This window comes from Scyliorhinus canicula, chromosome 19, assembly GCF_902713615.1.
Source record: "Scyliorhinus canicula chromosome 19, sScyCan1.1, whole genome shotgun sequence".
Taxonomy (NCBI): Eukaryota; Metazoa; Chordata; class Chondrichthyes; order Carcharhiniformes; family Scyliorhinidae; genus Scyliorhinus; species Scyliorhinus canicula.
This window is the reverse complement of record NC_052164.1, coordinates 32,117,846-32,145,421: the sequence shown is the minus strand read 5'-3', so window position 1 is coordinate 32,145,421 and position 27,576 is coordinate 32,117,846. Positions and strand designations below refer to the sequence as shown.

At 44.8% G+C, this 27,576-nt stretch overlaps 1 protein-coding gene across 1 annotated transcript; it reads right to left on the bottom strand.

The window, feature by feature from the left end:
* Positions 1-132: 132 nt before the first annotated feature.
* On the bottom strand, positions 133-22,214 carry LOC119954135 (transmembrane and ubiquitin-like domain-containing protein 2). The gene is given in 6 exon segments (XM_038779069.1): positions 133-2,146; positions 2,148-2,266; positions 2,269-2,384; positions 2,386-2,451; positions 15,793-16,410; positions 22,045-22,214. Coding segments are annotated over 5 exon segments (942 nt in total). The 5' UTR covers positions 16,389-16,410; positions 22,045-22,214; the 3' UTR covers positions 133-2,101.
* Between the last annotated feature and the right edge of the window lie 5,362 nt (positions 22,215-27,576).

Sequence of the window (27,576 nt, the reverse complement as noted above, 5' to 3'; positions counted from 1 at the left end):
TGTGATCAATGCTGATCTTATCGAATGGGCAGGCTTGATGGCAGAATACTCTATTCCTGTGTTCTCAACTGCACCATCACTGATCAAGCAGTTATTTATCATATGTGTGTAAATAAATGAACCACCACAAACTCAGAACTAGTATTTGTGTTTAATTACATTCAATGAGCTGTTATTGCAAAACAAAGGGAGAACATTTCAGAAATGTTACAGATTTTAACCCCAATGCCCTCCTTCAGCACAATACAGGTCTGTTCTACATAGCTGAAAAATAAACAGCAATATTTTAAAATTGCAAAGGCACAAACCAGCACAGATATTGCCAATCCCTTTGGACACCCCACTGGGTTGAGTCTCTTTTCATGTAGGCACTGTGCTCCCTCAGTCACCAACACCCCCCCCCCCCCCCCCCCTCCCTTTTCTGGGTGCCCCATGTACATGGGGTTTGGGGTTCATCAAACTCCCACCCACTCTCTTTCTAGGTACCAGCCAGCATCAAGGGTGCACTTCTCTTCCTTTGGCTGCCATTTCCTCGTCCCCATCTCCTCTGGGTATGCCGTGGCATTTTTCCTTTCCCAAGCACTTTAGATCACTTTTTCTACCTTCATTGTGGGCTTATAGCAGATTTTTTCTCCTGAAAATAACTCCAAAATAAGCAGCTTTCTCTTCATAATGGCTTGTTTTAAATAGTGTTGGAGAAGTACTAACGTAAGCACAGATCACTTGAGCCAATCTTTGCTGCAATTCCTGTTGTTTTAGACTCAAAGGATCTACTGAGCTTATATAACCCACCTGTCACACAAAGCCTAGGCGAATACACTTTCTTACAAAATTGACCAACGTTCTAATGGAATCTGCTGCTATTGTTTTCTCTTTAAATCACTATGCCGGGTTTCTTTGTAAAACTCTTATGAAATAAGTCCTTCTATCTTCCACTGGTCCACTTTTTAAATATTTGCTGCCTTTTCGGGTTGTAGAACTTTCCTTCTCTATAAAAGCGGTCTAATTTGTACATTGGCTAGCTTCTCTCGCCTGTCTTCCCTCTCAAACTCTGACCTTTAACTGTAAAGTAGTACTATGTAATCTTAGGATAACATGATACGATAACAGGAAAGCCGACATGGAACAAACCAGAGATTGGACACATCTTAATACACTTATGCAATACAATGATTGCCGCACCGTAACATGATCAAGCAATTAAAAAAAAATCATGTAAATATTACATAGCCTGACATTCAAAAAAATCAGGGGGTAAACTCTTAGAATTGATCATCTGTTGAGTTCCTTTGTTAACTGCCATGAATAAAGGCATTGAGCGGTTGTGGACATGAAGGGCAAATCTTTTAATATAGTCTCCCATCTCCCTAGCTTTTGGAGACCACTAACAACACAACTTCTTTGACGACTGAACAAGGCTTGGTGCAATGACTGATAGCTTTTATATATCATGCTTTAAAGTAATACGGAGGCACTTGTCTCCTAAAAGCAATCTAGGCCTGACTACTGGTACTGTAAATATAGTGGAGCTCGGATAAATGCATACCGCATCCATGGCAAATTTCTATTCGCTGGCACTATTAAAATCCAATTGTACACACCTTCAATGCCACAAGGGCTAGGATGTTTTCTGATAGTCAAGGGCAACAATCTTGAGTTTAAAACTTGAATTTTTATATAGGCCGTTAAATCTTTATTGGATGCGAGACCTGAACTTCTATATTAACGGTGCCTTAAAATCTTTTTGGAGTGGGGGGGGGGGGGGCAAATTGCATTGCATTCATTAGTTTTGAACTGTGAAACATTATCTGGCTCAATGTAATCTTACTCTTTTATAATCAACAGTAAAAGTCCCCATTCCAGACTGTTTAATTGTAAGTGATCATTTTCCTAGCTAGGCTTTTAAAAAAATTTATATCAATTAAATGCTAGTAAGTTGCCAACAGCATGGTACTCAAAAGTAAGTGCCAAGCTCGATCCCCATTTAAAAAAAATACACTGGCTCCACATCACATCTTATTTCAACATTGACCAGTAACACCACATTCAGTTGGGGTGGATAAGCAATGATCAAGGATGAATGAGAGACATCACTGTGCCTTTATCGACCATAAATGCCGAACACCAGAAAACTGAAGAAAACGGTAAACACCAACCAGGGAAACTGTGGCTGGTGCAGTGAAGAATTGACGGTAATTGATGCGATAGTACCAGACTACAGCAAGCATGATGACAAAAACTGGGATCATCAGATTGCCAACGTTAAGGGCAGCTTGGTTTGTTCCACCACGGAGGAAACAGCAGAGGCCCGGGAGGATGAAGTCTGCGAAATGTGACAGTGGATGACACAGTTATCTGTAATGTTGAGGGAGCCAAGAGTGCGGACTGGTCCTGCGAAGCTGGCCCTGGTAAATGAACTTCATTTGCTGCTCTTGCCCTGGGAAGTATTTGCTGGGAAGAGAGAAGAAGGGGACACAGAAACAGGGAGAGAAAATGGAAAGAGGCGAGTCAGAAAATTAGAACAATTTCATAAACTCTAAAATGGAGAAATAATGCCGAGGGTCAGGACAATATCTTAGCATAAACAGTGACAAAAGAAAATCTACACCCAATTATGAAGGTAATTCCTATTCCATGATTCTGTTGTCAATTTTCTCCTCTTCACCTGATGTTTCTGACTTTTTAGGGTTTGGTTCCACAGACATCAGCCACCCTTCTTCACCTTGTCAAATGCCCAGTGTGTGTGTTAGAGCAGCATGAAAGATATTTGCTGTATCGAGAATGAAAATTGTTCATTGTGGCTGGAAGACCAAAATATTGAGATCCGAATGCTAACAGACTTCTAGCTCCAGGTCACAGAATGACATAGTTTTGTTTCCTACCCCAGTAAAGCAGCAATAATGTAGAATAAGTTAGTCTTTTGCAGACTAGTAGGTGACATACGCACCACATAAATTTTAATGCCTGCATATACTAGCAGAAAGGGGCTATGTCCAGCTACATCCAAATTGAGACCTTTGAGCATTCACAAAATAAATTCCTCTGCTGTGACGTTACAGAGGCAATTGAATGTAGGGATCTTAGATTAGACGCATGGTATTGTCTTCCTCATTCTTCCAAGCAAGTAAGTGGCAGTACAACTCAGTTGGAAGTTGTCTTGGCTTAAAAAGGGGGATTTCACCCATATTGAGCACGATAGACCAAGTTGACACTTCAGGGTAATAATCATAGAGCATTGTATTGTCAGACATGCAATCCTTTGGATGAGATGTTAAAAGTTTGGCCTGTCTGGTAGTAGAAGAAGTGGAAACTAACACCATTAAATCTAAATTTTACACAAAATGGCAAATGAGATTCACCTCCATAGCAATGGGCTACACCCCAAAGCAATATGCTGTATATATGGCTGCTTCAGATGATGAATCGTGATAAGCTGCATAAGTGCACATTCTTGCTTTGTAAAGTAGCTGTATGCCTTGGACCTCAGCCTGTCCATATGGTGTTTGAATTCCACACCGTGCAAAGGTTTTGACTTCAGCTGTATACAATCATCACCAAATGCTGCTAGATGGTCTCGCCGAATAGATAGTTGGCCCTAGACGCCAAGGTACGAAGAAAAAAAGAGATCGATTCCTTGCTACCAGCTTTGAACTGGTGAATGACAAAAGGGCACTGGACAAGATATAGACTCAGAAACTTGCATTAGTAGCATTAAAGTACTTTCAGAATGGAGAATCCAAGTTGTATTTGCAAATGGCTGCGTCCTTGGGGTAAAGGAGATACCTAGCTCTGAAATATGTTGGGATGGAAGAATTCTGGAGTACAAAAAGACACAATTTAATTAGGATCCAAAGGAATAGTTTTTAGTTGACAAGAACACAGAGCAAGTTTTGGAACTTTCACTGATTGCAGTCTCCCAGTGATTCAACAAGCCAACAATGTAAATAAGGATAGGTGTGTCACAGCTGTACTGGGCTGCAACAACATAATTGCATTCATAAACACTGGGAGCAGATTTACAGCTCACTGGGACAGCTCGTAACTACTGTCTAGGAATGAAAATCTTTAACAGTGCCACAGTTGAACAACCACATTAAAAGAAAGCATTTTCACAGTCCAGTGGAGTCAGTGAATCTCCTAAACAAACACTGAATAATATGAAGCCATTCTGAATCTATCCCGAGAAAGAAATGAACAAACGTGCATTTATGTAGCACCGTTCATAGCCTCAGCTCACAGATTACTTTGAAAATGGCATGTGGGCAATCATTCAACCAATTAGCGCCGTTACATTTAAAGAAAATAATGGGTACGAGACCCTAATAATTTGAAAAGCTCACAATGTAATTTTATTACCTCACCTCATCAGACCTCCTGCCTATGCCCTATTGAAGCAAATGGTTCACTTTCAGCTGCTGGAATGCTTCCAGATTCAATCAAGAGTATATATACACACGTAAAAATCCAATGCATATTAAAATTGACCCTGTGAACTTGACCTAAAAAACCATAATTGTTTAAAAGAATATTTACGTTATGTAAAAGTTGACCCTACTGAGGTCAAGCCCAAAGAAGTGTCAGAACTAGGAATATGGTCCCCGGAAAGGTTGGGGTTTTTAGCTCCGCCGGGCAGCATGGTCGGTGCAGGCTTGGGAGGGCTGAAATGCCTGTCCCAAAGCTGTAATTTTCTTTGTTTCTTTGTAGTACAATCTCTACAATTACATCATTAACCGGGTTACTTTTTAAAAGTGCACTTTTCCTCCACTTCGTAATTGGGGTAATTAAGGTAGGAAGAATGTCGATCAATTTTGAATTTTCTTTGTGTGTGTGGTGTGGGGGAGGGAGGGATCTATTAGTAGATCAGAAATCAGAATATGTTAACAGTGGCAGGAGGAGGCCATTGGGCCCCGTCCGTGCGTGCACTGACTCTAAATGAGCAATTCACTAAGTGACAGTCCCCTGCCTTCTCCCTGTACACTCTGCACATTCTTCCTTTTCAGATAAACTAATTCCCTTTTGAATACTGCCTCCACCAGAGTCTCAGGCAATGGATTCTAGACCTTAACCAAACACTGCATGTGAAGCTTTTTTCTCCTGTGTCTTTTGATTCTTATGCAATTACTTTAAATATGTGCCTTCTTGACCTTCGGTCCTTTCATGAGTGGGAATAGTTTCTGCCCTTTTTACTCTGCCCGGACCCCTTCACAATTTTGAGTAACTCTATCAATCTCCTCTTGGCTTTTTTTTCTTCAGGAAAACAGTCCCAACTTCTCTAATCTATATAACTGATGGTCCTCATCCCTGGAGCCACTCTGAGAACCTTTTCTGCAGGCTCTCAAATGCTTTCACATTCTTCCAAGCAGTACTTCAGCTGAGGTCGAACTAGCGCCCATACCTCCTTATATGCCCCTATAGATAAGCTTATTACAAGAGGTAATAAACAGCACACTTGGAAACAGGATCAAGGGTCCAATTTCTAGAGGGTCAAGCTTTAAATAAATGGCCAAGTTGTTCCTCAATTATCACCCTCAATCTTCCTGAGAGGGGAAAGGCTTAGGCCTTGTTAATATGGTCCTTGAAATACCAAGTCAGTGCAAACCCCTGCACCAATGTCTAAGTCAAGGACTAGGAGCTGTTAGCATGACATTTTCCAATTGCTTGGCCATTCCCTTCCCCTGGTCTCCAAGCACCATGGAAACCGCAAGCCCAGACGATGCTGTTGTTTCCTCTCCTGGGGTGGTAGTGGTTGGGGGAGACTCCTGAATAAGGAGAGAGAATAAACAACTGGTACGAGTCACACTCCCCATTACCCTGTGGGTCCCTTTGAGATCCATTTAAAGTGTGCCGGGAAAGTGTTTTAGTTGAGAGTAAGAACTCGAAAACATAACAAATGTAAAAGTTGACCCCACCACATTTTGCCCAAAAGATTGGTCTCCAAAATTTAACTTTAACCGAGCATATGCTGAATTCTGATTTCAAATGTAGAGATTAGCTCAGCTTTTGGCTCATTCAATCGAATCATTTGCAATAGAACATTACAGCGCAGTACAGGCCCTTCGGCCCTCGATGTTGCGTTTGAATTTTTGAATTCAAAAACAGCTGCAACATGACCTCATGGCTCCAAAACTCAATCCCTCTACCAATAAAAGCTAACACACTGTTCGCCTTCTTAACAACCGACCTTTGAAACCATTCTAAAGCCCATCTACACTATTCCCTTATCATCCATATGTCTATCCAATTACCATTTGAATACCCTTAGTATTGGCGAGTCCACTACTGTTGCAGGCAGGGCATTCCACGCCCTTACTACCTTACTACTGTCTGAGTAAAGAACCTACCTCTGACATCTGTCCTGTATCTATCTCCCCTCAATTTAAAGCTACGTCCCCTCGTGCTAGACATCACCATCCGAGGAAAAAGGCTCTCACTGCCCACCCTATCTGATCCTCTGATCATCTTGTATGCCTCAATTAAGTCACCTCTTAACCTTCTTCTCTCTAACGAAAACAGCCTCAAGTCCCTCAGCCTTTCCTCACAAGATCGTCCCACCACACCAGGCAACATCCTGATAAAACTCCTCTGCACCCTTTCCAATGCTTCCACATCCTTCCTATAATGCAGCGACCAGAATTGCACGTAATACTCCAAATGCGGAGGCACCAGAGTTTTGTACAGCTGCAACATGACCTCATGGCTCCAAAACTCAATCCCTCTACCAATAAAAGCTAACACACCGTTCGCCTTCTTAACAACCCTCTCAACCTGGGTGGCAACTTTCAGGGATCTATGTACATAGACATCGAGATCTCTCTGCTCAACCACGCTACCAAGAATCTTACCATTAGCCCAGTACTGTCTTCCTGTTATTCCTTCCAAAATGAATCACTTCACACTTTTCTGCATTAAACTCCATTTGCCACCTCTCAGCCCAGCTCTGCAGCTTATCTATGTCCCTCTGTAACTTGTAACATCCTTCCGCACTGTCCACAACTCCACCGACTTTAGTGTCATCTGCAAATTTACTCACCCATCCTTCTACGCCCTCCTCCAGGTCATTTATAAAAATGACCAACAGCAGTGGCCCCAAAACAGATCCTTGTGGTACACCACTAGTAACTGGACTCCAGTCTGAACATTTCCCATCAACCACCATTTATCTTCTTCCAGCTGGCCAATTTCTGATCCAAACTGCTAAATAACCCTGAATCCCATGCCTCCGTATTTTCTGCAATAGCCTACCATGGGGAACCTTATCAAACGCTTTACTGAAATCCATATACACTACATCAACTGCTTTACCCTCATCCACCTGTTTGGTCACCTTCTCAAAGAACTCAATAAGGTTTGTGAGGCACGACCTACCCTTCACAAAACCGTGTTGACTATCTCTAATCAAATTATTCCTTTCCAGAGATTATACATCCTATCTCTTATAAACTTTTCCAAGACTTTGCCCACAACAGAAGTAAGGTTCACTGGCTCTTCTTAGCTCTCTCTTTCGGTCCTTTCTAGCTAACTTGTAACTCTTCGAGTGCCCTAACTGAACCTTCACGTCTCATCTTTACATAAGCCTCCTTCTTCCTCTTGACAAGTGTTTCAACTACTTTAGTAAACCACGGTTCCCTTGCTCGACCACTTCCTCCCTGCCTGACAAGTACATACTTCAAGGTCACGCAGTAGCTGTTCCTTGAACAAGCTCCACATTTCCATTGTGCCCATCCCCTGCAATTTCCCTCCCCATCCGATGCATCCCAAGTCTTGCCTCATTGCATCATAATTGCGGTATATACCTGTCCCTTTCTATCACTAAAGTAAACGTAATCGAATTGTGGTCACAATCACCAAAGTGCTCACCTACCTCCAAATCTAACACCTGTCCTGGTTCATTACCCAGTACCAAATCCAATATGGCCTCGCCTCTCGTTGGCCTATCTACATACTGTGTCAGGAAACCCTCCTGCACACATTGGACAAAAACAGACCCATCTAAAGTATTCGATCTATAGCGTTTCCAGTCAATATTTGGAAAGTTAAAGTCCCCCATAACAACTACCCTGTTACTTTCGCTCCTATCCAGAATCATCTTTGCAATCCTTTCCTGGACATCTCTGGAACTTTTCAGAGGCCTATAGAAAATCCCTAACAGGGTGACCTCTCCTTTCCAGTTTCTAACCTCAGCCCATACTACCTCAGTAGAAGAGTCCTCATCAAACGTCCTTTCTGCCACCGCAATTCTGTCCTTGACTAACAATGCCACCCCCCCCCCCCCCCCCCCTCTTTTACCACCTCCCTGATCTACTGAAATATCTAAACCCCGGCACCTGCAACAACCATTCTGTCCCTGTTCTATCCATGTCTCCGAAATGTCACAACATTCGAAGTCCCAGGTACCAACCCATGCCGCCAGTTCCACCCACCTTATTCCGGATGGTCCTGGCATTGAATAGATACACTTTAAAACCATCTTCCTGCTGTTAGACACTCATGCACCTTGAAACCTTACTCATGACCTCACTACTCTCAACCTCCTGTAAACTGGAGCTACAATTCAGGTTCCCAATCCCCTGCTGAACTAGTTTAAACCCTCCCGAAGAGCATTAGCAAATTCCCCCCCCCCCCCCCAGGATATTGGTACCCCCCTTTGGTCCAGGTGTAGACATCCTGTTTGTAGAGGTCCCATCTACCCCAGAATGAGCCCTAATTATCCAGGAATATGAAACCCTCTTCTCCTGCACCATCCCTGTAGCCACGTGTTCAACTGCTCTCTCTCCCTATTCCTTCGTCTCGCTAAGTTTCCACCCTATCTACCTGAATGTCCTGCCTTACATCCCTGTCCCTTTTCCTACCTATGTCGTTGGTACCCATATTGTTGGACGACTTGGGGCTGCTCCCCCTCCCCCCTTAAGGATCCCGAAAACACGATTCCGAGACAGTCGCGGACCCTTGGCACCTGGGAGGCACAACACCAACCGTGAGTCTCTCTCCGTTCCCAACAGAATCTCCTATCTATCCCTCTAACTATGGAGTCTCCATGACTATGCTCTTAACCTCCTCTCCCCCTTCTCTCTGAGCAACAGGGACAGACTCTGTGCCAGAGACCTGTACCCATGAGCCCAAGGGATGCACCTCCTCTGGGATACGAAAGGTAATAAAAAGGCTTCCTAAGCTGGGTCTCCAGAGAACGACCAACTAAATCAGCCACTGAGCAGTTCGGGACAGAGGAGCCAGGAGGGTTGGGCTTTCTGTGTTACATCCTGCTGGTTTGCTGGGACAAATACTTAATAACCCTTCAACAACCCAGACTACTGTGACATGGCACCTACCTTGTACGAGTGCCAGATTGCCAGAGATCAATCCTGGGTATCACTTTAAGGTTCTGAAGGCAACATTTTTTGTTTATTTGATCATGGGATGTGAGAATCACTGGCTAGATCAGCATCATTTACCCACCCTAATGCCCAAGGTGGTGGTGGTGCTGATTAGAAGCATAGAAAATATAAGCAGGAGGAGGCCATTTGGCCCTTCGCGTCTGCTCCACCATTCATTATGATCATGGCTGACCATCAAGTTCAGCACCCTGACCCCACCTTCCACCCCATATCCCTTGATAGCCTCAATGGCTTTCTGTGGTAGTGAATTCCACAGATTCGCCACTCTCTGGGTGAAGACATTTTGCACCTCAGTCCTAAAAGGTTTGCCCCTTATTGTCAACCACATTCTTGAACTGTTGCAAAGCATGAGGTCAGTAGTTACCCCACAATGCTGTTGGGATGGGTATCCCAGGACTTTGACCCAGCGACAGTGATGGAATGGCAATTTGGTTGCCAGTCAAGATGATGTGCGTCTTGGATGAGAACTTTCAGGTGGTGGCGTTCTGCTGCCCTTGCAGAGGACAGCTGGTTGGTATCAGTCACAGATTTTAAAGGTGCTGACAAAGGAGCCTCAGTGGGCTTCGGTACTGCATCTTGTAGATGGTGTACACTGCTGCCACTGTGTGCCAGTGCTGGAAGGAGTGAATGTTTATGTTTGTAGATTGGGTGTTAATGAAGCGGGTTGTTTATCTCTCTCCACGGATGCTGCCAGACTTGCTGAGTATAGCCATCATTTTCAGTTTTTATTATATGGTTGCTTTGCCTAGATGGTGTCAAAACTCTAGAGTACTGATGGAACTACATTCGTCCAGACAAGTGGAGGGCATTCCATCTCTCTCTTCACTTGTGTCTGGTAGATGTTGGACAGGATTTATGGAGTCAGGTGGTAAAGTCCCAGCCTCTGATCTGCTCATTTAGCTACAGTATTTATCTGGCTGGTCCAGTTAGGTTTCTAGTCAACGGTCCTGTTTTCCCCTCCACCCACCCCACAAGCATGTTGATGGTGGGCTATTCAGCAATGATAATACGCTTGAACATAAAGATGACACGGTTAGATTATCTTTTGTTGCAGATGGTTATTGGCCACCACTTGTGTGGCATAAAACTATCTAACACTAATCAGCCCAAGCCTGAATGTTTTTAAAAATAAAAGTTCCCAATTATTTTTTTCCCCCCAATTAAGGGGCAATTTAATGCGATCAATCCACCTAACCTGCACATCTTTAGTTGTGGGGATGAAACCCATGCAGACACGGGGAAAATGTGCAAACGCCATGCAGACAGTGACCTGGGGCCAGGATTGAATCCGGGTCCTCAGCGACGTAGGCAGCAGTGCTAACCATTGTGCTGCCTAGCCTAAGCCTGAATGTTGCTCAGGTGTTGTTGCATGCAGGAACAGACTTCAGTATCTGAGGAACTGTGAATCGTACTTAACATTGTTCGTTGATGATTGCACAGTCACTCTGACCTCATGATGGAGGGAAAGTCGTTGATTAAGCAGTTGATGATTGGGACTAGAACATTACCCTGAGGAAATCCTGCAGAAATGTCCTCTAATTGAGATGATTGGCCACCACAACCATCTTCCTTTCAGCTAGGCGTGACTGCAATAAGAGACTCACTCCCTCCCCTCCTCCATCCCACTGATTTCATTGACTTCAACTTTACCTAATTTGTTATTTATCTGATTAAAAACTTTGACCTTGTAAAAAATGATCTTGAACATCTTAATAGGTTTACGAGACAACCTAAAATCCTTTACTCATGATACCTAGGAGTAGGTTGTTGGAGTTGGCTCCAAATATCCAGCTAATTCCTTGTCTGAGGTGAATAGAGTTCTTGCCTTGAGGAATTTGTGCATGAATCTGACAGATTATAACAGGTTGAATGCAAGCTGAGAATGTGGCTGGGCTCTGTCCCTCAAAACTGCTTGTGGCATTTTTCACAGAGGGGAAGGACTATTTATTTAAAAATAAAAAGATTGACTTTTCTGAAGGAGAGATATACACCTTGGGCGAATTCTGAAAATGTATCTATCTGTTAGTGGCTCACAGTATTAGGGGGGGAAAAAAAGGAGTTTAAGGGATTTATATTTGTATTAGTAAATAATACAAAAATAGAGTATAGTTGTAAGTGGGTTTAACTTAAGTTTCGTGTCTGGAAAGTAAAACCTTAGTTAGATTCATGGCTGGATAAAGGTGTTGTTTTATTTGTGGGGGTTGGTTAAGTTCGAACCGTCCGTGTTTCTATTATGCTTAGAGAGGCTAAGGCATCGGAAGAATTAAATAGGCCAAGTAGAGGTGTGCGGGCATTGCTTCGCAACTTGGAATGTACGGTAAAGAAAACTTATTAAGTTTAGTTAGTTACTTTGATTGCAGTTGGAGCTAGGCATCGGAGAGAGAAAGCAACTCTTCACAGCTCTGTTAGAAGTACTTGGTTTAAAAAGCTAGAGAGACTCTACGCGGATGACTTACTCCTTTATATAACAGACCCGTTGGGGGGCAATCGCAGGAAGGAATACTGGAGGAATTTGGCTGGTTCTCAGGTTACAAACCTGAATATGGGCAAGAGCGAGGTCTTTGCAATCCAGGCAAGGGGGCAGGAGAGAAGACTGGGGGAGATGCTGTTCAAAGTGGTGGGAAGGAGGCTTTGATACCTGGGGATTCAGGTGGCAAGTGACTGGGATCAGATTCATAAACTAATTTGGGCAGGGTGATTGAGCAACTAAAAGGGGACTTACATAGGTGGGACGTGCTCCCGCTGTACATTTGGTGGGAAGGGTACAGACGTGAAGATGACAAGTCCTCCCGAGATTGCTGTTTGACGTTTCCAGTGTTCCCAATCTCATTCCCAAGGTATTTTTTAGGAAAGAGGACGCGGACGATCTCGGAATTTACATGGGCCAGGAAAGCCCCGAGGGTGAAGAAGGTCCTTCTTGAGCGGGGGCGCGGGAGGGGGCTGGCCCTCTGAACTTTATTAACATTACTGGGCAGCCAATATTTCGATGGTTAGGAAAATGGGTAATGGGGGAGGGGTTGGTGTGGGAGTGAGAGGAGGCGGCATCTAGCAAGGGCATGAGTCTGAAAGCTCTGTTAATGGCACCTTTGCCATTCTCGCCGGACTCGTTACTCCACAAATCAGTGGTAGTGCAGCCCTGAGAGGTGGGGTGGGGGCCAATGGACGGCAGCACATAAGACTGGAGGGGCGTCGGTGTGGTCACCGAATCTGTGATAACCAACTGGTTCGTTTGGGGGGGGGGGGGGGGGGGGGGGGTCTTTAGAAGGTGACAGCGCGCAGGGGTTGAGAGATTTTAGGATCTCTTCATTGAGGAAGGTTTCCCGAGACTGGAGGAGGAGTTTGAGTTACGGGATTTTGTCGAGAGGCAAGTTCCAAGCTTCCCTCACCTCCCTCTAAGGGGACTACAGGATAAGGTGATGTCTAAAACAGGGGTTGGGGAAGGGAGGGTTTCAGAAATATATAAGGAACTGATGGAGTGGGAACGGGTCCTAATCGGGGAGGTGAAGACGAAGTGGGAGGAAGAGTTGGGAGGGGAGTTGGAAGTCGGGCTATGGGAGAACGCCCTAAGGAGAGTCAATGCATCCTCGTTGTGTGCCAGGCTTAGCCTGATCCAGTTCAAGGTGGTCCACAGGGCTCATATGACTGTGGCCTCCACGGAGGAGCAGGCTTTTTGAGGAGGTGGAGGACAGATGTGGTCGGTGCGGAGGAAGCCCGGCGAATCATGTACATATGTTTTGTGTCTGTCCAAAGCTGAGGGGATTTTGGCAGAAGTCATGTCAGAGGTCCTAGAAGGGAGGGTGACTCCGAGTCCAGAGGTGGCAATATTTGGAGTGTCGGAATATCCGGCAGCCCAGGGGGCGACATTTTGGCCTTTGCCTCCCTGGTGGACCGGAGACGGATTTTGCTGGGCTGGAGGCACTCGGAGCCTCCAAAGTCTGGGTGTGGGTCAGTGACATGGCAGAGTTTCTTAAGCTAGATAAGTGTGCCTTAAGGGGTTCATTACAGGCGTTCGCTCGGAGGTGTCAGCGTTCATCGACTGCTTTAAGGAAAACTGACCATCAGCAGTGGGGGGGGGGAAAGAGAGGAAAGGGGAGGCATGGAATTCAAGAATAAGGGCAGGGAATCTAATATATGGGTAGCTAGGAGTTAGGGCGGGGGGGGGGGGGGCTCGTTTGGTATGTTATTGTGGGGTTTAGGCATGTGTTGGACCTCTATAAAAGGTTAGAGGGGGAACATCTCTCTCAGCTTTGCTGGATACCAAACTAATGAGTAATGGTGAAGAAAGCTGTCTGACGATGTAGTTGGAAAACCTGGAATGGATTCAGAATGTAAACCGCTAAGGGGAAGACACTGTTGCTTAGTTTGCAGATGATACAAAGATATGTAGAGAGACAGGTGGTACTGAGGAAGCAGGGGGCTGCAGAAGGACATGGAGAAGCTCGGAGAGTGGGCAAAAAAGTGGCAGATGGAATACAATGTGGAAAAGTGTGAGGTTATGGAAGAAGGAATGGAGGCATAGACTATTTTCTAAATGGGGAATGCTTAGGTAATCAGAAGAATAAAGGGACTTAGGAGTCCTTGTTCAAGATTCTCTTAAGGTTCAGGTACCTTCCGCACTTAGGAAGGCAACTGCAATGTTAGCATTCATGTCGAGAGGGCTAGAATACAAGAGCAGGGATGCATTTCTGAGGCTGTATAAGGCTCTGGTCAGACCCCATTTAGAGTTGAGAGAGCAGTTTTGGGCCTCGCATTTAAAGAAGGATGTGCTGGACTTGAAAAGGGTCCAGAGAAGGTTCACAAAAATGATCCCTGGAATGAAGAACTTGTGGCATGAAGAACGGTTGAGGACTCTAGGTCTGTACTCGTTGGAGTTTAGAAGGACGAGGGGGATCCTATTGAAACTTATAGGATACTGCGAGGCCTGGATAGAGTGGACGTGGAGGAGGACGTTTCTACTTGTAGGAAATAAAAGAGGACACAATCTCAGATGAAAGGGGCGATCCTTTAAAACAGAGATGAAGAGGAATTTCTTCAGCCTGAGAGTGGTGAATCTGTGGAACTCTTTGCCGCAGAAGGCTGTGGAGGCCAAATCACGGAGTGTCTTTAAGACAGAGAGAGATTGGTTCCTGATTAATAAGGGGATCAAATGTTATTTGGGGGGGGGGGGGGAAAGAAGGAGAATAGGGATGGGAAAAATATCAGCTATGATTGAATGGTGGAGCAGATGCCATGGGCCCAGTGGCCTAATTCTGTTCCCATGTCTTATTATTATGAGCACAGTAAGAAGTCTTACAACACCAGGTTAAAGTCCAACAGGTTTGTTTCAAATCACTAGCTTTCGGAGCACTGCTCCTTCCTCAGGCGAATCTCCTTCCTCACATTCACCTGAGGAAGGAGCAGTGCTCCGAAAGCTAGTGATTTGAAACAAACCGGTTGGATTTTAACCTGGTGTTGTAAGACTTCTTCCTGTGCTCACCCCAGTCCAACACCGGCATCTCCACATCATTATTGTTATGAGACACGATTTTAAAGCGCGTTTTTAGGAGTGGAGTTTGGAAACTCTCATGTGATTATCATCTGGGGGGAACTCACAGGAGAAATCCATGGACACTATCTTGAGTTCAGAGCCGAGTGTGTGTATTTGACCACAGTCATTTTATGTGCTTAAAAGAGATTGTGTTAATGAGACCATTGTAGATTACGATGTACTTTGTAAAAATCTGTGTCAATCCCAAAACCTGTGTAATTGTTAATTAAGGGGGAACTAAAAGCATATTGTATCATAATCCAATTTTTTCATGTTTAATAAATGTTTTTTCCTTGTTAAAAATAACATTTGTGGTCTTTTGAGCCAGGGTTCCATTTTGGGATCTTCCAGTCCAGTTATAACATTAACTGAGATCATAACACAGAGAATGCAGAGCTTTGCAACAAGTAATTTGGAGTCACCAAGTCCGTGGATTGACTTTGAAATCTCATCAGTAGCTCAGCTGGAACATTTTAAAATGCTTCAAAATCAAGCTTGGTGAGATGCATTCATTCATCAAAAGATGCCTTTGGCAGGTTATACTTGCTAAGTCTCAGACAGCAACGACTAAACAAGGTCCCGGATCTTTGTCAACTCGGATGCCTGTTTGCATTTATAGAATTTGAACTGTTACTATAGTCAACAGATTATTCTATAACAGCTAGCAATATTTTGCACATAGGATTGGTTTCATTTCAAATATTAAAAATTACATTGTTGCAAAATAAAGTTTTGAAAATATTTTCACAATTGATATTTTATTAGTGTTTAAAAAATAATTTTAATTTGGCATTCCAGAGTCTGACAACAAAACACTCTGCGATAATAGTGCGTTTAAATCTTCTGAACAATCTTAATTTACAAATATCTTACCTCTTCAGAAACCCAATGGTATCATCTGGTTTCACTCGTGCAACTTCTTCAGTGTCATTTAAAAACTTCAGCCGTACCTTAATTTGCCCTTCACCCTCCCCGTTATCCACGGTGTGAGGGTGAATGTTACAGTTCTCAGGCAGTGTCCGGTCCAGTCCCGCTCCAGTGCTAATCGCACTTGTTGAAGCTCTCTTGCGTAAACCCTGTATGTTCAAAAGAGGATCGAGACTCGAATCGGTTAAATTGGAAGCTCCTTCAATTGGCACCTGTTCACTTATGGGACCATTGCTTCCAGGAGATGCTCCCATCACAGAATCGCCTTCTTCCTCTGGTTTCTGCTCAACAGGTGCAGTGGCTGACTGGGCTTCATCTGCCTCAGGTGTTGCTGCATTTGCCACATATCTCTCTACACTGCTTAGACCCACTAACGATGAGTTCCCTGTCGTAATAATGGTCCCAAATATTTGATCACTACGATCAGCAACATGGGTGGAGAGCCAAGCGAGAACAAGCGCCAGTACCAGGAGAACGATTCCACACAGAACTGTAACTTCATCACCAACTCCTTCGATAAATGACATGGCGGTGGTGTCCATTTATAGAAAATTCTCAAAAGTACTAAGAGAAAATAAAAACAGTCAATAATGTGTTGTAATCTGTGATCATAATTTCTTGCTATCCTCAACACTAACAAACATATTTAATATTCAAAAATGTTTTATATCATAGATCATAGAATTTACAGTGCAGAAGGAGGCCATTCGGCCCATCGAGTCTGCACCGGCTCTTGGAAAGAGCACCCTACCCAAGGTCAACACCTCCACTTATCCCCATAACCCAGTAACCCCACCCAACATTAAGGGCAATTTTGGACACTAAGGGCAATTTATCATGGCCAATCCACCTAACCTGCACATCTTTGGACTGTGGGAGGAAACCGGAGCACCCGGAGGAAACCCACGCACACACAGGGAGGATGTGCAGACACCACACAGACAGTGACCCAAGCCGGAATCGAACCTGGGACCCTGGAGCTGTGAAGCAATTGTGCGAACCGCAAGGCTACCGTGCTGCCCGTTTCGCTGTTCACTTATTGATTGCAACCTACTGCTAACAATTAGTGAAATTTTACATTAAAAATTCTGTTCTCCAATAATTTATTAGCAACGTGAACAAAATAGCAAAGTGGGAATTTAAAATGTTGAATTATTAAATAATTTGAGTCAAGGCAATTCAGATAAGTTATCACACATTGTCAGATTCAAAAGCCCTTGACCAGAATAAGGTCTCTACATTGTCATACATTAATTTGCCCTAGCCAGCGGTCTCAACTTGGGACGGCAGCACTCAGATAAAACTACTCAAAAATCAGATAGAAAACTAAAGAAACTAAATATTGTACCATGTTGCTTACTCCTTCTTGAACAGGGGTCATCGTGGAGGATTCAATGTTTGCAAAATATTTTAGTTTTGAATTACATAGCTGTTACAAAACGATAGAAAAAAACTAAACAAAGAAGTTATATCAAAAGGAGAGAGGTCAAGGTCACAGGCATTGGAATAGCAATAGTGCAATAACAAACTTAATTAAAAGATATTAACAGGCAAATACTGGAGGCAGTGGCCTGGAATGATCTTGCAAACTAAGGCACAAAGTATCTTGTGGCTGGTGAGGATTTTGACAAGGATTAAGCCAAGAAGAACCATTTACCCTAATACTGGTAGAGATAGCTGGAGCCAGATGGATTTGAATTAAAAAAGGTCTTAGGAACCAGTCGCAGTTCAATGAATATTTACAGTAACAGACATGCAGAACAATAAAAAAGAAAATCGAGAAAATTTGATGAACAAGTGGCTTTGCTTTCCTTCTCCAGGGAATTGGAAAATAACAACATATTCTGAATATTGCAACTGCCCCATTAATTAAGAAATTAGATAAAATTGGCTGCCATACAATACCACAACTTGCAAAAGGTTTAACCCCTTGCAGTGTAATTTCAGTTTGATGGACTGCAGTGCAGATTAGGATTTTTGGGAATGGAGGTCATCTCCTCAACTGAATCTCAGTGACCCAAGAGTGGGCACATTAGCATCTAGTAGGTACCATGAATAATTTTCAGCTGCATCTCCTGTAAGCAGTTGTTGGCTGCCAGTGGAAACAAAAATCAAATAATCTCCATTAGGATTTCCTTCTTTTATCAAGCCACAACAGCCACTTTGGGCACTTCAGATGCAAACACAGAACTGCTAAATATCTGAAATATAACCACACACTTCCAACTGTCAACCACCTCAGTGAGGGAGCGTGCTCCAGATTTCCATGACTGTGTGAAGACATGCTTTCTGATATCACCACTGAACTGCTTAGCTCAAATTTTAAGGTTATGCCAGTTTATTCTGGACTCTTCCACCAGTGAAAATGACTCTTCACTATTTATCCTATCAAATCCTTTAATTATCCTGGACATCCTCCACAATAGTCCTTAATACCTGGGCCCCGCAAGGCTACGTACGTAGCCCTCTACTCTACTCCCTGTACACACACGACTGCGTGGCTAAACTTGGTTCCAACTCCATCTACCAAGTTTGCTGACGATATGACCATAGTCGACCATCGATCTCGAATAACGACGAGTCTGAATACAGGAGGGAGATAGAGAACCTAGTGGAGTGGTGTAACAACACCAATCTCTCCCTCAATGCCGGCAAAACTAAAGAGCTGGTCATTGACTTCAGGAAGCAAAGTACTGTACACACCCCTATCAGCATGAACGGGGCCGAGGTGGAGATTGTTAGCAGTTTCAAATTCCGAGGGGTGCACATCTCCAAAAATCTGTCCTGGTCCACTCACGTCGACGCTATCACCAGGAAAGCACAACAGCGCCTATACTTCCTCAGGAAACTAAGGAAATTCGGCATGTCCACATTAACCCTTACCAACTTTTACAGATGCACCATAGAAAGCATCCTAATGGGCTGCATCACAGCCTGGTATGGCAACTGCTCGGCCTAGGACCGCAAGGAACTTCAGAGAGTCATGAATACCGCCCAGTCCATCACACGAACCTACCTCCCATCCATTGACTTCATCTACACCTCCCGCTGCCTGGGGAAAGCGGGCAGCATAATCAAAGATCCCTCCCACCTGGCTTACTCACTCTTCCAACTTCTTCCATCGGGCAGAAGATACAGATATCTGAGAACATGCACGAACAGACTCAAAAACAGCTTCTTCCCCACTGTCACCAGACTCCTAAATGACCCTCTTATTGACTGACCTTATTAACACTACACCCTGTATGCTTCATTCGATGCCAGTGCTTATGTAGTTACATTGTATACCTTGTGTTGCCCTATTAGGTATTTTCTTTTCTTCCCATGTACTTAATGATCTGTTGAGATGCTTGCAGAAAAATACTTTTCAGTGTACCTCGGTACACGTGACAATTATCAAATCCAATCCAATCCATTTCATTTAGACCACCCTTAACCTTCTTTATTTTCAAGATAATACAAGTCCAGTCTATGCAACACATCATAATGTAACACTTTTCGGCCCTGTATTTTTCTGGTGAATCAGCACTGTAACCTCTGCAAAGTTAATAGTTCTATATTGCTCGGTGTAGAATTCCAGGTGAACTTTAGCCAGAGCACTGTACAGATGTAACACTACTTCCACCAATGAAAACTCATTGGTTTCTTCATCTTAAATTGTTACCAATTGTTCAGCTGCCTTGGTCTCTTTCCCCTTCCCCATAACCTCTTGCCCCAAGTCTTTACCGAGCACACAACCAGTTCTACTTGGTCCAATGCTTCAGCACTCTTTCAATCTTATGTCACTCGTCTTTCTAGACTCCTGACTTCATCACGTTCTTAACAAACACCCTTTATACTTCTGTCCTTTATCGTTAATGCCTTATTTTTCCAACATCTCTTCCCTCTCTTGAATTTGCTGTTACAACCTATTTCTCGGTGTGCACCTCCCCTCTCATTCTCTTTTTCAATTTGTTAAATTCAGTTTCTGCCCTGACAATAGCATTTCCTGCTGAAAGTCACCAAATCCTTTGTAGATTTGTCCACAGTGAGTTATCCGTAGTCACATTTAAATATTCATCCTGACAATTAGGGCTAATTTAATCCAGGAATTACTGTTGGTAATGTCAGGTAAAGGCATTAACCAATTTGTATGACCTTTCTCTAAATGCTATTTTAATGAAACAATACCACATTTAAAATAAAACAGTTAGGGGCCTCTGTTAAAATAGTTTATCAATTAATATCACCAACTATCACCATTTTATCTATTTCGTACCCCAAAGTGTGGCACAGGACATACCTGTCCTTGGTCTGAAGATTCTTCAGTAATGCACTGCTGGGGTCCACATTCTTAGAATGAAGCTAACTGCCTCTATTAATAATAATTAAGGCAGAGTACAGCTGTTTCTTTTCTATTTAACAAGACTTTAAAATCTTCATTGTAACAATGATAATCTGAAGAAATAAAATAACTTGTATTATAGTAGTATTTCTCATGTCAAATTAATTAAAACAGCACGTTTAAGTCCTTGCCTCACATTGACACACAATGACATAAACGAAAGATAGGCTCCAAAATGTCTGTTTTGTATGAAACAATCAAATCCCTGCAGTATCACTAAAGTCATATTTCCACGTCAATCTTTCCTTTAGATCGGAGGTTTATCATGGGGTTACATGGGACCAGGGATAATTATACTCCCTTCTTGATTCAGTAAGTGATGGATGAATGTGGAAAATATATGATGAGGAACTGACAGATTAAATTCATTTCCTACATGTAGACTCAACCAATAACCATGAAAATTATGCTCAGCACCACAAGTGCTTTCACAAAGTGTCATCCAGACTTGAAATATTAGCTCCCTTCTCTCTCCATAGATGCTGTCAGACCTGCGATTGTCCAGTATTTCTGTTTTTGTTTCAGATTCCAGCTTCCGCAGTCATTTGCTTTCACCTCAAGTGGGATGTGGATTACATCCCATATGGTGATACTCAGGTTAAATCATTAACACCGCCCCCCCCCCCCCCCCCCAAAAGGGGAAAGCCACCTGTAGCCATCTGGAACTATGGCAACTTTAGTATCTATAGTTCAATGGGTCTCCATATTTAACACCATGTCAGCAATTCCTAATATCAATCTGGAATCATGAACTTTGGTGGCCATCTTTGGGGTGGCTTTGCCTCGTTAATAGCCCGGAGGCGAGTTTGGCTGGGGTGGAGGCTCTCTATCCCGGCCAGTGTCTCGGTGTGATTGAATGATCTTATGGAATTTATACATCTGGAGGAGGTCATGTCCACCATCAGGGGGTCAGTTGAGGGGTTCTACCAGAGATGGCAGCCATTCATTTCCTTAATTAAAAAGAGTTAGTCACTTTCAACTTACTTAATACTGTGAAATACCTTTTATTCTAATCTAGTCATAACTACATTATAAAAGAAGTCAAAAAGTATGCCATAAAAGTCAGACCATTGCATGGTCTAAAATTACCTTGGCATGAGTGGGCAGGAGGTAACTTGAAACATCGCAAGAGCATTTTTGATGCCTGGTGGGATATATCATGATTTTAGCCAGCCTACCCAATTTTGATTTTATGGGTTCACTGTGGTAGGAAATAAACGCTTCCACATTTCTGAGTGGGCTGATTTCAACTGTCCAGAATTCTGAGACCATCTCATTAGATATTGCAATACCCTAAATCTGACCCTTGAACCGTCTAGGTTCATTTTTATACCAATTCCAGAGTTCTTGTTGCACATATTTCCACAGCACTTTTCCATAATTGTGTATTGCAGAGTTGGATGATTCTGTAATTTTGTACCATTCGACCTTAAGACACTGGGTTCCAGGTGTGACAGGTTCCATGCCCACCATGCCCTCCAGAATGACCATGGCTTTGCCCACAGAGTATTCCCCTGAGCAAAGTACCAGGGCGCTGCAAAGTCAGCATTGAGGGTCCTGTCAACTCTGCTCCATCAGAGGGGCTGGGCCGGGGGCAGGCACATCCAGTTCGCAAATCTGCCCATTCAAAGGGGAGGCTATGCTGGCTGAGAACGGGTCGGACTGTCCCCGTGCCCCACTCCAGGGCGAGGCGAACTCGGCCTCAGTGCTGCCCAGCCCCGAGAATGAAGCTCCCGCTGTCACACTGGCCCTGGCCCAGATACTCGAGTAACTGCACAAACAGAATACAACTCGCTTGCCCGCCGCGGCCTCACCTGTCCCCTAGCACCATGTTCCCGGGCCGCTGGGAGTCGAGTCCCCGCGAAATGTCGGCTCAGCAAATTCCTCCCAACCTCCACCGCCGCCACTATCAACACACACAACGCGACACGACGTCACCGCAAGTTGCGCTCCTCTCGCCAGCTCGCCCAGCCGGGCTGCGTCATGACGTACCGCAAGCCGTTCTCCTCTCGCTCGCTCGCCCAGCAGGGCTGCGTCATGAGGTCACCGCAAGCTGCGCTCCTCTCGCAAGCTGCGCTCCTCTCGCAAGCTCGCCCAGCCGGGCTGCGTCATGACGTCACCGCAAGCTGCGCTCCTCTCGCTGGCTCGCCCAACCGACGACGTCGTGATGTCATCGTAACCTGCGTCCCTCTCGCTGGCTCGCCCAGCCGGGCTGCGGCATGACGTCACCGCAAACTGCGCTCCTCTCGCTGGCTCGCCCAACCGAGCGGCGTCGTGACGTCATCGCAAACTGCGCCCTTCTCGCTGGCCCGCCCAGCCGGTCGGCGCCGTGATGTCATCGCAACCTGCGCTCCTCTCGCTGGCGCGCCTGCAACGAAGTGGGTCGGCCTGAGGATCCAGGTCAATCAAACAGGGACATTTCTGTCCACCTTCGGCTCTTCGTGAACCCCAACAAGTTTGCTTTCAGGTTGCAGCTGCCTGACATTTGCGGTCAGAAGCCACACCCTAGTCATTAGCCCCAGGACTTGTACCATGTAAAGGAAGCTTCTGTAATTGCATTTTCCATGTATTTAATTATTTTAACCCAATTTGCATTAGTCATGTCCACCGTTAATCAGTTCAGTAGATCTAATGAGATTTGACAAAGAGTCATCCAGACTCGAAACGTTAGCTCCCTTACTCTCCACAGATACGGTCAGACCTGTTGGGATTGTCTGGCATTTTCGTTTTTGTTCCTGACGACGTTTATTTACATTTGGAGTATTACAGTCTCTGTTATTTTACATGATTCGAAACCAGTCAATGTTATTTTTGTGCCTTTATTCCAACTGTCAGTGTCACTCTATTTTCTTTGTCTTAGTTATTGTTCTTTCTGTTGAAACGTGGAACTATTATTCTGTATTTTTCTTTATACTAGTTAACTAACTACACTGTTCAATACATCAATCACAGCAGCTTCATTATTAAAAGAAAGATTAAAAATCACTGAAGTGGATAAAGTTATTTACATACCGACGTTATAGCATTAAAAGGATCTTAAAACTGAGACATTAACCTGTTTTTTATTTGCAGATACTGGCTGAACTGTGTATTTCAAGCATTTCCTGTTTTTGTTCCACATTATGCTCAAGCTCTGAACCACAATCAGTTTCCTGGAATCTTTAATTGACAGTTTTGATTGTATGCCTAGTATGAATCTCCAATTGAATGCAACACTTGGATAATTTTTAAAATCTTTAAAATCTTGGTGCTTCTCCGTAAAGGAAATATTTTCATAAAATTACAGAGAAGCATCAGGTGGGCAGCACAGTAGTGCAGTGGTTAGTACTGCTGACTTACAGCGGTGAGGACCCGGGTTCGATCCTGGCCCCAGGTCACTGTCCGTGTGGAATTGGCACATTCGCTCCGTGTCTGCATGGGTCTCACCCCCACATGCCAAAGATGTGCAGGTTAGATGGATTGTCCACACTAAATTGCCCCTTAATTGGAAAAATTAAAAAAGATAAGCCTGGGGACACTGTGGTTGCTAGCCCAGTTCTCGGGGGAGGTTAGTGCTTAAGCACCGAGTCTGCCATGCCACCCCCTGGATTGTGTGTACCCATAATCTATTAAATGTAAACTATTGGGCCCGATTTTATGGGCACATTGCACTTGAGCTAGAGGGCGGCGTGGCCATTAGATCGTGGGAGGTGCCAAAATTGGGAATAGCATGAGGCGCCGATCGGTTTGCGCCCATTGGCAAAATCAGGATCCCACTGTGATGTGGCAAGAAACCAATAATCACCACTTGAAGCCAATCTCCTTTCAATTAAAGGGAATGACTCCCTATCTAACAGCCTCCCGTGATCCAACCGCCTCTCCAGCAAGTGACCACACGGCGTGATTTAGTACTCTTTTTTAGAAACGTGAATCTGGCAGAATGGTTGCTGTGGGGATCCAAGGTGAGTAGCCATCTTCGCTCCTGGGAAATGAGCCTGAGCCTGGGGACACTGCGGTTGCTAGCCCAGTTCTCGGGGGGGCGGGGGGGGGGGGTTTAGTGGGGGATGTACATGGCACCCTCTGGATTCTGTGTACCCATAACAGGGGCAGCCCAGCCACAGACCACCCATATCTCCCACTGATGGTGGAGGCCGCTGGCCGCACGGCTGAAGGCTATGGCTAACAGGGAATTGGCAATCTTGTTGAGTGATATTTCACAGCTCTCAAGTGGATTCCCAAGGATAGGCATGCCATGTAGCATGTGGGAATTATTGCCCAGCATCCCAATAAGACCATGAGACCTGGATACTGTGCCTGAACACTGCAGGAAGCAACACCATGGATGCAGTAGCAAACATCTGAGCACCCAGGAGCTGGGCCCCAGCACTGGGGAGGGGACCCTCCCCTGTCCAGATAACATTGCAAGCGGGTGTCTGGGGTATAGGGTCTGGTGATAAGAGGCTCCTGCTGCGGCCGGGGGTGCATGGGCTGGGCTTATCGGATGGCACCCTGTGGGGTGGCAGGGGATGTGGTGGGGAGGGGGAGCCATGGAAGATCCCAGGATGGAAGATGTCACTGGTCGCCAGTCTCACACCCTCTCCAATTCCATACAGATATTACACGGGATGTATGATGCCTTGGACCTTGTGGAGGCTGCCCTCACGGTACTGTTTGCAGGCCAGGCAGCCAGATGCCGGAGAAGGCGGCAGCAACAGCATCGACAGAGGCTTCATGTGTAGGGCGCCCATCAGGCCAGGGAGGCCCAGAGGGGCAGGCCGGTAACAGCCCAAGGTATAGAGGCATCGCTGGGCTTTCAAACAGATGACAGACAGCGTGTGCTGCAGGATGCTTCACCTGAACAAGGGGACAATGCGGCACCTGTGCCATGTCCTCACAAACTTGGCACCACGTGGAGGATGAAGACACCCGCTCCCAGAGGCCATCAAGGTCACCTCAATTCTGAACTTTTACACCTCAGGATCATTCCAGGGCTCGAACGGGAACTTGTTTAGGCCCAGAGCCCAGTAGGGCAGACTGCCTCCTCCTGACATCAGCACGCTGACCCAGGAGCAGATTTTTAAAAAACAGAACGATGGAGTCCTGCCGCCAGAAGCAGCAGGCAGCAGGTCACATTCCCCATACACTGACACCATATGCTCTGGGCACAAGAGGGATTCCTCCATTTTGAACTGCCAGCAAGCAACAGGAATGAAGAATTGAAAATGGATAGTTTTGTAATGGGGAAGAGAGGGCCAAAGACACAAACAGAGGGCAGCATGTGGCGCAGTGGTTAACACTAGGACTGCGGCACTGAGGACCAGGATTGAAATCCCTGCCCTGGGTCACTGTCCATGTGGAGTTTGCACATTCTCCTCAGGTCTGCGTGGGTTTCACCCTGACAACCCAAAGATGTGCAGGTTAGGTGGATTGGCCATGCTAAATTGCCCCTAAAATTGGGAAAAAATAATTTGGTACTTTAAATTTTAAAAAAATAAAAAAGACACACAAACAGGCCAGGATCTCACAGCTAACTGCTGGATACAGCTGATAAGGAGAGTCCACAGAAGGACAAAAGCAGTGCTGGTGTGTGCTGAGCAGGAGAGTCCACAGAAGGACAAAGCAGTGCTGGTGTGAGTTCCAGGGCCTCTGGTGAACAACCCATTACGAAGAAGCTGAAATCAGGAACAAAGCAGTATGAAGATGATTTCTTAAGGTATGGCTTTATTAATTGTACCAATGATAATCAGGATGCAAAGCCCATGTGTGTTATATGCAGAGAAGTATTGGCAAACAAAAGTTTAAAACCCATAAAACTTCAAAGGAATTGGCTCTCAGAATGGCGAGTTCGAGGACAAACCTCTTGATTTTTTTCAAAGGATGCAGCGAGAACTTAAATCGTCAGCTGAAGTCCTTAGCAGAAATGTAAGATTGATTGACAAAGCAAGTACAGCTGTGAGGACCAAGCAGGCTCACCTATTGCATTAAAGGTAAGCAATAATGGTGTGTCGCGAATGTCGGTCGTGATGGGTCGCGAAGGTTGGTCGACATGGGTCCAGAAGGTCAGCCCATTGGTAAAAGTGGGTCCCGGGAACAAAAGTTTAAAAAACACCGCACTAAAGCATGCCACTTCCCGTCCTGTACCAATTTCAAATGAGCAAACAGAAATTTGGGAGTGGATTCTCACCTTAACACATGAAATTCAGCGTGGGACCTATATTGTGTAATGAACGTAGGGTAGTGTGGACTACCCGTCTGCTGCACATTATCTCCATTCTTACAAAATGTGAATTGAGCACACAAGGTTCGGGGTCAAATTTTGAAACTCTCACCCAATACCCGCAGGGTTTCTAATCATTTTTTTTTTTTTTTATAAATGTTTTTATTCAGTTTTCGTATTTTATATTGAACAAATTACAAATTGTTAGGAGAGAGAAACAAAAAAAAACAAACAAAAACAAACACGCAAAAATTAACATACATATTTACAGGTAAGCATCTTCGTAGTAGTAACTGCGCCCCCCCCCCCCCCTCAACATGTTTATTTAGCTTGGTTTTGGGCCTTAGCTAGCCATCGAACCCCCGTAACGAACCTGTAGCCCCCCCCCCTCCCGCTACCTTCCCCCGACTATTCTTCCTCTTGTACATTGGCCACAAATAGGTCCCGGAACAGTTGCATGAATGGCTCCCACGTTCTGTGGAAGCCGTCGTCCGACCCTCGGATGGCAAATTTGATTTTCTCCATTTGGAGAGATTCCGAGAGGTCGGACAGCCAGTCCGCAGCTCTGGGCGGTGCTGCTGACCGCCAGCCAAACAGGATTCTACGGCGGGCGATCAGGGAGGCAAAGGCAAGGGCGTCCGCCCTCCTCCCCAGGAATAGATCTGGCTGGTCTGAAACCCCGAAGACCGCCACTATCGGGCATGGCTCCACCCTCACCCCCACCACTTTGGACATAGCCTCGAAGAAGGCTGTCCAGTACTCCACAAGTCTGGGGCAAGACCAGAACATGTGGGCGTGGTTGGCCGGGCCTCTTTGGCACCGCTCACATCTGTCTTCCACCTCCGGGAAGAACCTACTCATACGGGTTCTTGTTAGGTGGGCTCTATGTACCACTTTTAATTGCGTCAGGGTTTCTAATCATGGCTAAAATTCCCACTTTGTCATAAATTCTATGAATGCGACGCACAAACAGATAAAATTATTCAAACTAAATTGTACACTATTACCAATCAGTGTAGTTCTCACAGCACTACCTGTCTTCAAATGGGGCTTTATTTGTTCTCTCGCCTATTGCATTACAATCAAATCAGTTTAGTCAATGTCTTACACCAGTGACTGTATATTCTAGATATTGGTGAATTAATTTCTC